This window comes from Polyodon spathula, chromosome 1 (assembly GCF_017654505.1).
Source record: "Polyodon spathula isolate WHYD16114869_AA chromosome 1, ASM1765450v1, whole genome shotgun sequence".
NCBI lineage: Eukaryota > Metazoa > Chordata > Actinopteri > Acipenseriformes > Polyodontidae > Polyodon > Polyodon spathula.
Window position 1 is genome coordinate 47,827,511 of NC_054534.1, and position 12,301 is coordinate 47,839,811.

At 42.6% G+C, this 12,301-nt stretch overlaps 1 protein-coding gene across 1 annotated transcript in view; it reads left to right on the top strand.

The window, feature by feature from the left end:
• LOC121319411 (glyoxylate reductase/hydroxypyruvate reductase-like) overlaps positions 1-11,944 on the top strand; it is a 45,226-nt gene extending 33,282 nt beyond the window's left edge. The window contains exons 7-9 of the mRNA XM_041256829.1: positions 10,287-10,422; positions 11,025-11,155; positions 11,576-11,944. Of these exons, the coding sequence (XP_041112763.1) occupies positions 10,287-10,422; positions 11,025-11,155; positions 11,576-11,697 (389 nt within the window). The 3' untranslated portion in view covers positions 11,698-11,944. The remainder of the gene's footprint in view (positions 1-10,286; positions 10,423-11,024; positions 11,156-11,575) is intronic.
• The last annotated feature ends 357 nt before the right edge of the window (positions 11,945-12,301 follow it).

Genomic DNA, 12,301 nt, shown 5'->3' on the forward strand with positions numbered 1-12,301 from the left:
CCCTTGCTCCGAGTCTCAATGGGGCTAGTGTAGCTTCCATGTGTGGGGTTAGAGAGGCCAAATGGTAGAAAATCGAACTGGTACATTGTTCCCTGAAAGGCAAACCTCAGGTATTTCCTGTGCACTGGTTTTATTGGGATGTGGAAATAGGCGTCCTTCAGGTCAACTGTGGTGAACCAGTTAGCTAACCTGTTGGACTGCAACAGCTGTTGTGAAGTCAGTATCTTGAACTGTCTGATAGATATGTTCACCTGCATGAGATCGAGGACCGGTCTGAGGCCGCCATCCTGTTTTGGCACCAGAAAATACCTGGTATAGAACCCCCCCCATTCTTGCTGGGGGGGTCTACTATGCAAATAGCCACTTTTGCAGCAGAGCTGCTACCTCCTGAGCCACCTGAGTGCTGGCTTTCAGGTCTGTGACAGATGTTATTGTCACACCATGGAAAGGAGGGTGACTGTGTTAGAACTGGAGAGAGTAAACAGTTTGCACAGTATTGAACATACAGGGGCCTGTGGTGCACTGTTTCCAGTAGTCCAAATGACTTCTGGAGAATGAGCCCTGTGCTTGTGGCAGCAATGTCCTAGGGCTGCTGCTTCGCCTGAGGCGCAGCCTGTGCCTGTTGCCTAGGCAAAGAGTGCTTGAAAGGATGCTTTCCTCCTGGGAACACGGTTGCGAGCTGCCTCCTGGCGGTACCACCTGAGGTGGGAGCACCCTGTTGTACCGGTTTCTTCTGAAACTAGTGCTTTGGATGCCAATGAGCTGCAGACGCACCAATTCCTTGGTGGACTCCCTTGCGTGGTAAGATTGCTGTAGCATCTTGTCTACCGCGGGACCAAATGTGTGGCCTGGAGTAACCGGAGTGTCCAGCAGTGTGGTCTTGTCTGCGTCAAGCACGCGTGCTTGGGAGGGCCAGAGCTGTCTGCATGCAGCCACCAGTGAGGTCAGGTTTTTTCCTATTGCTTGTCCGCTAAGCTTGGACAGCTGTAGCAGGTTTCTGTAAATTAGCCACCGCTCATCCAGTTGCTGAGACGAGGGCCTATGGTTCTCAGAGGGAATGAAGACTATTTATAATTGTTAATAAAATTCATATCCAATATATGGTTCTAACTTTTAAAGTCCAAAATGGCATTTGTGTTTAAGTGATCTAAAACCCTAAAAAGCTAGGCTTAAGTGGATTGTAAACTGAGAGAACTGCTGAACAAAAGCTCCGCTATTGTGTGGTCAGCTAGATGTGACTTTAAGAAAATTTAGCTAGTTATCAGAATCGATTTACTGCTTCAAACAGATAAAATAAACAGCTTTTCTGAAAGCTGTTTATTTTTTTACATTCTGTTCAACAACCTCTGTAGTAGCCTTTCGTTTAATGTGAGATTCTGAAGATAAATAGCGATCAATCGTATATTCTCCAAAAACACATTACAAGATGTGCAAAACAATTACCTCCCCCTGCATATACAGTTTCTTTATGGAAATATCTTGACACGCTCATCAGCCAAAATATACTTTGCTTTTTTTGCTTTGTTGTCCATTTCTGGTATTTTACCTCCAATGCTGAAAACCAGATTTTAGCATCCAAAATCAAAAAAACAATGCAGCACTGTCCCACCCCTATTGAGTGTGTTTGTGGCTTTTCCTATTGAACTGTGTGCACTTTGCGAGCACTTCGTAACGCTAGGAAGTCAAGCTCAGAGGTACATAAGAACATAACGAAGTTTACAAACGAGAGGAGGCCATTCGGCCCATCTTGTTTGGTTGTGTGGCGGAGTGTCCCGCCCCTTTGTTTTTTAGTATTTTATGTTGTATGTAGTGTGTTAATGTTGGTGTTTATGTATAAAATACACGGAATATAAATATGGGTTACGAGCACAAGTGTTTAAAATGTATATTTGTATTTAGGCACGAGGATTGCACAGCACTTCACTTGCAAGTAAAATGTAATAATATGTGAGCACGGGGAATTGCACTTTTATTAATTCTCGTGCAGTTGTACCAAGATTCCAATTGAATGATTGATTAGCAGTCGAGTCTCGGTACAGCTGCATAAAAGCAGCATGTTTTCACTCGCTGTGGGTTGTATGTCTGGATGATGAAGGGTGGTGCTTTCTGTGTGTACCAAGGTCCGGTACCTGCCACTCGGCCAGAGCCATGCATGGCTGATGGAGGAGCCTGAGTGTCCTGCATCAGGGGGAGAGGTCCCGCTGGCTCAGAGGTCAACAAATTCACTCTCCTCTGAGGGAATCTGGGGCTGGCTGGTGGAGCCTGGGAGGAATGCCAAAGAGGCTCTCCCCGTTGTGATCAACCTCCTGTGGGCCAGAGATGGAGAGCGATTGGAAGCCTGGGAAAAGCAACACCACCCAGTGTCCCTCCCAGACATTGCTGACATGGTAATCCGCTACCTGGCTGCAGATATGGTGGGGCTCCCGCTATCTCCAGCACCAGAGGGAGAGGAGCCATCACTGCCATCTCCAGCATCAAAGGGAGAGGTGCCATCGCTGCCGTCTCCAGCACCAGAGGGATAATGTCTGCTGGTTTCCCCTCCACAGCCTGAGGGGCAGGAGCACGTACATCCACAGCCCAAGAGGGAGGATGCAGAGTGTCCGCAGCCCAAGAAAGGGAAGCCCCCAGGTCCGGAGCCCAAGATGAGCAGCGGAGGAAAAGTGCCTGCTGTTCCCACCACCACCAGCAGAGTGCATGCCTGCTGGTTCCACCTCCACCACTGTGGGAGGAGTACATGTCGTTCCCACCACCACAGCCAGCAGAGGGAGAATGACTGCTGGTTCCTCCACCACCAGCAGAGGGAGAATACCTGCTGGTTTCACCACCACCCTCCATGAGGAGAGGAGCAAGAGCTGCCTCTACCTCCATCCCTACCACGTGGGGAAGAGAACCAGGAGCTGCCACCACAGAGCCAGCACTACCCCTTGAGCACTATCTTCCCTGCACAACACAGCACAGACACAAGCACCACTTTCCCAGGATTAAAGGGAGAACCGCACCAGTCTCCTGCAAGTGAGGGAGAGCCGCACCAGTCTCCTGCAATAGAGAGAGAGCCGCACCAGCCCACTGCAACAGGGGGAGACTACACACTGCTCCCACTGTCGTTGCCAGGAGACTACACACTGCTCCCACCTCCACCACTTCCACCACCAGGAGCAGAGCAGCAGGAGCTGCCTTTGCCTCTGCCACCTCCACCAGCAGAGGGTGAATTCCTTCTGGTTCCGCCTCCACCGCCATGGGAGGACTGCTTGCAGCTCCCACCTCCACCAGCAGAGGATGAATTCCTGCTGATTCCGCAGCCACCGCTGTGGGAGGACTGCTTGCAGCTCCCACCGCCACCAGCAGAGGGTGAGTACCTGCTGCCTTCCTTGCTCTGCCCAATAAGGAGGGCTGCTGGCTATGAAGGGCGGGAGGTCAGGAGACCACCCCCACACACAGCCAGGCGGTTGCCAGGATTACCTTGGCCGCTGCAACTGTTGGGGTGGGAGGAGGACCTTCCACTGTGGCCACCACCTTTGGCCTGTTGCTTCTCCTGTTCCTGGGCTGGGACTTTGGGGACGAAGGGGGGAGGTGGCCTTTTAAGGCCATGTGTGCTGCGCACAAGGGGAGGTATGTGTGGCAGAGTGTTCCGCCCCTTTTGTTTATTAATGTTTATGTTGTATGTAGTGTGTTTAATGTTGGTGTTTATGTATAGAATACACAGGATATAAATATGGGTTATGAGCACGAGTGTTTAAAATGTATATTTGTGTTTAGGCACGAGGATTGCACAGCACTCCACGTCCAGGTAAAATGTAATATGTGAGCACGGGGAATTGCACTTTTATTAATTCACGTGCAGTTGTACCGAGACTCCACTTGAATGATTGCTATAGCAATCGAGTCTCTGTACAGCTGCATAAAAGCAGCATTTTTTCACTCACTCAGAGTTGTGACTTCGGAAGTGGAAAAAAACAGGTGAGAGAGGAAAATTTAGTGAAAATAACAATTGCTACAGCGTGCTGGAAGTGCCAGCACGGTACTTGTTTGTTGGGTTCGTCCACATTTTGTTTGTGTTTGTTTGGCCAACGCACCCTTTATTTTCAGTGTTGTGTGTTTTGTTTAATTCATTTGTTTGTTTATTATTTAATAAAACGCTGGACGCCGTAGCATCTCAGGTTCACCGCCATTACGTGTTTTGGTTTCTGGTTCTTCCAGGTCACCACCACAGTCATCCTGGTCACAGGTTGTTAGTAGCTCATTGATCCCAGAATCTCATCAATCAGCTTTTTGAAGGATGTGAGCTTCAACAACATTACTGGGGAGTTGGTTCCAGATTCCCACGATTTTCTGTGTAAAAAAACTGCCTCCTATTTTCTGTTCTGAATGCCCCTTTGTCTGATCTCCATTTGTGATCCCTGGTCCTTGTTTCTTTTTTCAGGCTGAAAAAGTCCCTTGGGTCGACACTGAATACCTTTTAGAATTTTGAATGCTTGAATCAGGTCGCCGCGTGGTCTACTTTGTTCAAGGCTGAATAGATTTATTTCTTTTAGTCTGTCTGCATATGACATGCCTTTTAAACCCAGAATAATTCTGGTCTCTCTTTGCACTCTTTCTAGAGCAGCAATATCCGTTTTGTAGTGAGGTGACCAGAACTGAACACAGTATTCTAGATGAGGTCTTACTAATGCATTGTACTGTTTTAACGTTCCTTCCCTTCATTTAAATTTAACACTTTTCATGATATATCCAAGCATTTTGTTGGCCGTTTTTATAGCTTCCCCACAATGTCTAGATGAAGACATTTCTGCGTCAACATAAATTCCTAGGTCTTTTTCATAGATTGCTGCTTCAATTTCAGTATCTCCCTGTGGCAAAGTGGTTGGTAAGGGGAACAGATGTCGCGGTGATGCGGTGCAGGAGTGATGAACAGACAACAGTGATTCAGTGAATAAGTGCTTTATTCCTCTTTTCCAGGTCTGGCGAACGTCAAAAATAATAAATCCCCGGCAATACACAACGTGTAAAGCACGGGGATAATGAAAACAAGGGCACAGTCCCGAACAAAAACAACGGTACGGTCACCAGTCCTGGGTGATCGAAAACGTGCAGGTGCTCAGTGCAGTGGTGCTCCGGATAGTGCTCTCCTTTCGACAGCTCCGGAGATGTGCGTTAACTGTCTATTAGTGCGACAAAGCCAGACAATTACAGACAGACAGAAAATAACACACAGCACATACAACACTCTTCACAAATACTCTGAGAGCTCCTCTCTCAGTCCTTCTCTCCTAACGTTAACCCAAACGAAGGAGAAGATCAGCGTTACCCTGGCCCCTATATGTAATCCCGCATGATATCGAGATAAACGGTTGCAGCTGCCTCTCGTTTACCTTTCAAATCAATACAGTCTTACAACAGAGTCGCGCTTCCTCTCCAGGCTGACCCACTTCCCTGACCCGGAAACAAACTGTCAGGCCAGCCCTTCCAGCTACTTCTCCTCCCGTTCTTTAGCGCCCTCACAGGTCGGGCGGAAGATTCATCACCAGAACTCATCTTTCCGTCACACTCCCATATATTTATAATGCACATTTTTATTGCAATAATGTTTGCAATAGTATTTGCCACCCTTCCTATTTTTGTGTCCTAATGTAGATTAGGAATAGCAGAGGACCTGATACTGATTCCTGTGGTACACCACTGGTTACCTCGCTCCATTTTGAGGTTTCTCCTCTAATCAGTACTTTTATGTTTTCTACATGTTAACCACTCCCTAATCCATATGCATGCATTTCCTTGAATCCCTACTGCATTCAGTTTGAGAATTAATCTTTTATGCGGGACTTTGTCAAAAGCTTTAACTGCCTCTTTGAATGTTCTCTTGCTGTTATAATATTGGAAAAAACATTTTGGAATTTGTTTCAGCCCTCTAGCTATAATCCTCCCTGGATCTCTCATCAAAACATCAAGACTTCCGACTTCCTGGTTCGTGTTTTCTTATGCTGGAGTGAACACCAAAAGACTGCTTGATTTTGAATGTTTTGATCGATATGAAAGAAAATATTCCTACTACAAGTGAACTTCAAGACTGCCTATTTCTTTCTTTTGGATTGTAAAGAAACTTTTCTTCAAGTGGATTCAACGCACTGCAAGAAATCACTTTGCCAGACTATTCAATAACGATGACAAGATTCTTTATATAACTATACACATACTGTCGTGGGAAATGAATTTATGAAAAAAATTATATATATAATGTTGATATTAATCTTTCTGTTAAATGCTTGATGTGACTTGATTTAAATAACTTTAGAATGTGTCCATACCATTCTTTTAAATTTATTTAGCTTATTTTAAGATATTTTGTAAGAAAATATGCTGTGCAAAGTAACTGTTTAAATTACTTCTAAGATTTATATAATATAGATGATTGTATCTAAGTAGAGCTTGTTGGGTATTTATCATACAAACAATTGATACTTTGGATTATTTTGATACAGTTGTTTTTATAAACCTTTAATTCTTTTTCTTAACCTGGTTTAACTTTGAGCCTGGTAAGCTAAAAGTATGCTGTTGTAGTTAGCCAGGCGTGCGATAAACACACTAGACACGTGTGCTTTCTTTAAATGTTCTTCCCTCACTCTGCACTGCTTATTCAGGCACCCTGCGTCTTTGGCTAGCAAAGAGAGGTTGGCAGGCTGAACAAGTGCAGCAATGGGGGCCTCTACTGGCAGAAAGTTAGTAAGACCCAGCTTGTCCGCTTCGAACACTCTGTACAGTGAGTCTACCGGATGGGAAACTGTGTGGACATGGCTGGGTCAGCGTAAATGGACTGTAGCGTGAACAAAAAATCCAGGTGGACCGGCGGGGCAGCAGGAGTGATAGTGGGCTGCTTGTCATAAATTGAGCGCCTCTCCCTTGTTTCAGGCTAAGGAACCTGTAACGACGCAGTAGCTCACTGCATTAAGGGCATAAGCTCTGATCACAGCAGGAGCTGCGTAATCGGGATGTCTGATTCCGCATCATCCGAAGGGAGCCCCATGTCATGATCATCCGCCTCCTTGGAGGCGGTGATAGACAGTATGTTGCTCTCTAGCCCACTAGTCACTGCCTGCAAAGGTGCAGGGGGACTAGGTGCTGGAGGATCCGGTATTACTGGTGGGACTAAGCGCTCTTGCAGCAGCTAAGGTAAAATGGCCTGCTGATTTGACACAACCTCCCAGATCTTATCCATCTGTCCCCTGTTTGCTGAACATGAGGGGTGGCTTTTCTTCCTTCTCTGTTTTGGGGAGGTGAAGGGGATTTGGAAGATGAAGGCGAGGAACTATTAGAAACCGTCTCAGGGAAGCTCATCTGCGTGCTTGTCATCCTCACCAGGGTCTTGACCTGACTGCAGTTCGAAGAGTGCTCTTCACGGATGAATCCTGGTTTCAACTATACCGGGCAGATGGCAGACGGCGTGTACGGCATCGTGTGGGCGAGAGGTTTGCTGATGTCAACGTTGTGAACAGAGTGTCCCATGGTGGCGGTGAGGTTATCGTATGGGCAGGCATAAGCTATGGACAACGAACACAATTGCATTTTATTGATGGCAATTTGAATGCACAGAGATACCGTGACAAGATCCTGAGGCCCATTGTCGTGCCATTCATCCACCGACATCACCTCATATTTCAGCATGATAATGCACAGCCCCATGTCGCAAGGCTCTGTACACAATTCCTGGAAGCTGAAAATGTCCCAGTTCTTCCATGGCCTGCATACTCACCAGACATGTCACCCATTGAGCATGTTTGGGATGCTCTGGATCGACGTGTACGACAACGTGTTCCAGTTCCCGCCAATATCCAGCAACTTAGCACAGCCATTGAAGAGAAGTGGGACAACATTCCACAGGCCACAATCAACTGCCTGATCAACTTTTTTTTTTTTAAGGTATCTGTGACCAACAGATGCATATCTGTATTCCCAGTCATGTGAAATCCATAGATTTAGGGCCTAGTGAATTTTATTTCAATTGACTGATTTCCTTATATGAACTGTAACTCAGTAAAATCTTTGAAATTATTGCATGTTCCGTTTTATATTTTTGTTCAGTGTACTTTGTAGAATGTTTTGATACATGACTGCATCATTCATTCTTCAATCACTTCAGTGTCTCTAGTCATCTGTCAACTGCTAAAACACCAGCAAAAAATGCTCAAACCACCTCCATGTTCAACTGTAGGTATGAGGTTTTCTTCATGGAAGGTTTTCCCCTTTTTTCTCTAAACATACTATGATCCATTTTTGGGGAAAAATTTAGTTTAATTGAACCAGAGAATTTTGTTAAAGAATGCTTCAGATTCCTATTCATATTTCTTGGCTTATGCGTTGTTTTATGAATTCTTTAAAAGTGGTTTGCAGAGAAGTCTACGTGCATAGAACTCTTTTGTGTTCTGTGTCCTTTGTGCAATTCTTTCATGCACTATTATGCCTGATGTTTCTAAATATTTACTTTAAGTCCTTGGTTTTTAATCTTGGATTTTTTTTAGTTGCTCGGAGGATTCTCCTACCTGCTGTATCTGTAATTTTCTTTGGATGCCCACTTTTTTCAAGTGTTTTCAGTTGAATTTGTTCTGTGGTACTTCACAATTATTGCTCTAATTGTGGATTTTGGTTTTTTATATTTGTTTGATACTGTTCTGTAGACATTTCCTTTGTTGTAGTTTGCTAAGTGCTTCTTTCACACATGAATCCAACTCCTATTGTCTTGACCATCATCTGTTGTATTGCCAAAATGACGTTCTTCAACAGATGTTGGAAATAATTACCTCTTTTTTTTGGCTATTGACTTTATAATGCAGCTTAGTTACCGTGTAAAGTTTTCAATCAATAAATATACAGGCTAACTTGACGATAACAAACCCTTCTTATAATGAACATCGGTTTAACGATCTCAACAGCAAGAAACTATTTTTTCAATGCAAATTAGCCCTATTAGAATGATCAAGTACAGGATCGACCCGGATACAGCGATCCCAGTAGTGATTGACACTGAACTTTCTCCAGTGTTATTCACTCAGTGAAAACAAAGACCATGGCTGACTAATTCAGTAATGCTAATTCAAAGAGTACGAATTATGCATGACGAATGCAATCGTTGTCTGTCAGTCATCTTCACACAAACTGCAGCCAGACAACGGGTGTGAGGAGAAATCTACGCTGGATAGTTTTTTCAAGAGAAAGGACATGTAATTACTGTATTCAGCATGTAAGTGTACATTCTTTCCTTTTTCATTTCTTTACTGTTTTCTTTTAAACATACCACAGGGGGGAGTTAGTGTTGGTGTAATGTGTATGTGGAAACGGGTTTGTTTTGTGTGCTTTTTGGAGTTATGTTTGATCAAATGATTGTTTACAGATGGGTGCTCCATTGAGACTTGCTGCCTACCTGTCTTGTATGTGTCCTGTGCATCATTGTTGGTAACATCACATGACCCATTTGTTTACTTTTCTGTTTTGTTTAATAAGTCCTGTGTGCCTGTGCTGTAACTCCTCTGTCTTGCAATGCGGTTACCCACACATGTGACATGAGTACCTTGTCACGATGTCGTTTTAAATGTTGACCAATGTGAGGGAATCTTCATAAAAGTCCTGTATTGATGTTCAATTCAAATTTGTCATTCTGTTACTGAAACATTCCAAACCCTATTATAGTGAACTCTCTGATATAACAAACATTTCTGCAGGTCCTAGTGGGGTTCGTTATAGTGAAGTTAGCCTGTATTTCAAAATGAGTTCTATAAATTTTGTATAGACTTTTAATGTAAAGGTGCCAATACTTTTGTCATAAACAAATATTCAAAATTGTGTTTTGATCTTTGTCATTAATTAGTGGATAATGTTCTTGTATTTAACATGTTTTCTGAAATGATCATCTATTAAGTGTAGGGTGCCAATACTTTTGTCTGTGCTTGTATATATCTCTGTACTGTATTATGGTGCGATTTACACCAGTATTGTAGTACAAGATTGTAGGGCCCTATAAACAAAGCTTCAACTCATGAGTTATTTAAAGAATTTGTGTGTATATATGTGTATATATACAGTGTGTGTGTGTATTATATATATACATATACACACACACAATGTTGGCTTCTTTTAATAGAACAGGTTCATGAATACAGACTTTGAGTTTAAAGTTTGTGCATCAATATGGACCATGATATGCACAAAGTTGTTGATACATCTGCATTGACAGTGATATCACCAATTACATTTTTAACGTCAAACTGATCAAACAATTCTGTTTAAATGTACTCCTCTAGTGTCCCTAGACGACCTGGCAAAAGAGTCTGATTTCTTGGCTGTTTGCTGTGCCTTGACGCCAGAGACACAGGGCATCTGTAACAGTGCGCTCTTTAACAAGATGAAGAAAACATCCATATTTATCAACACCAGCAGGTAGACCTGTACAGGCTAGCATAAACCAGCACCATGGCCATGTTCAAAATGTCTTAATCATCCTTCTAGAATAGAAAAAAACTGATTAATTTAAAACTGAAATCAACATTGCTTTCTCATTGTGGAAAGTAATATTATTTTAATATTTAATTTGTTATAGAATGGTGTAACATGTATATCACAATGTGTACGTGAGAACTAATGTGTAAATTATACATATATTGTGTGTAACTAATATAAATATATGTATTAAAATGAATGTGAAACATGTATATAATCTAACAAGTCTAAAAAATTATTACTACTGGGTCTTTGGAAAATTTGGGAAAAAAAGTTAATTAGAAACTAGTGCATAGCAAAACATATTTAGCACAAAGGGGCTAGAAAATGTATTTTAAAAATCTTGGATACAAATACCTTAAATACAAAATAAATGTATAAAGTGCTGGTCAAATGATTGAAAATGTTAATGGCAGAATGTTTTTGTTTAAAGTGTGAAAAGAATCAAAATATTTGACCCAGTAAGTTCAGTTGTAGTTTGCTGGTCTGTTTTTGTGTAATAACACAGTGATTGATTCTTTGTGGCTCTGTTTACTGGGCAGGGGTGGTGTTGTGAACCAGGATGATCTGTGCACTGCTTTGACCAGCGGTCAGATTGCAGGTGCTGGACTGGACGTCACTGTTCCTGAACCTCTGCCCACTGACCACCCTCTTTTTCAACTTAAGAACTGCGGTGAGTTCCAGTGCTACAGCATTTACACTGAAATCTATTGTTTCCATGCTGACCAACATTCTGAATATGTTGTGCAGATTAGTCTTGCATAGTCAAAGATAATGAATAAATAAAACAAACGCTCTAGCAGCAGCTGGCAGGACATTTGATACATCACAAACTTTTTGCTTTTGTCTTTCTGCAACAGTGTACCAGTATCGTTGTACTGCTTGAATTGAAAATGGTACTGACGTACAATAGTAGTCACAATGGCTGAGCCTGTCATAGTTTTGTATGGATGTGGTGGATTAGTCTCACTACTGTGCAGTGGTTTGCAATCCAAAACCTGATGGTGCCCTGTTTACATTCAGTTTGCGAACAAGTATAAGATTATGGGATACTTTTGAAAGTGGAAAATGTTAATGTTATACTTTTTTGTAGTTATCCTGCCCCACATTGCCAGTGCATCCATTGCCACCCGGAACGCCATGTCAGCCTTGGCAGCCAACAACCTCCTGGCTGGTCTGAAGGGAGAGGCTATGCTGAAGGAGCTGAAACTGTGAAGTCTCCCTTTTAAAAGCTGCTAAGTCTGACGAAAAAATAAATACAAAATTCACTAATTTTGCAAAAAGCTAATCTATTTGTTATCATCTGTATTAACTTGATAAGGGATATACTTTTCTCACACCATGATGTGGTACACATCCATCTTGAAAAATACTAAGATTTATTTTTGTGTAATTAACTGCACCTCGATTGCATGACAATTTCATAAACAAAAAATAAAGCATCAAGAAAACGAACAAATAATTCCAGGGATCATTTCATTGAATGTTACATACACACACACACACACACACACACACACACACACGCATTCTCATTCATCCCAAACACAAATATTATTTTTTTCATAGGCTAACTTCAAAATAACACCTGTAATATTATGTACATCTTTTTTTTCATTCTTTTCCATGGAGGTGGTGTGCTAACGGTAAAAACAATTTTCAGTTATTACAGTAGTACCAAGAAGTATAGCTTCTCACCTTTTAGGCTTTGATGTAATCAATAAACCTATGTGGCATAGTGCCCCGCCCTTGGGCTATTTATTTGTGTTGTATGTTACATGTAGTGTGTTAATGTTGGTGTATAGTCATTGGTTCACAG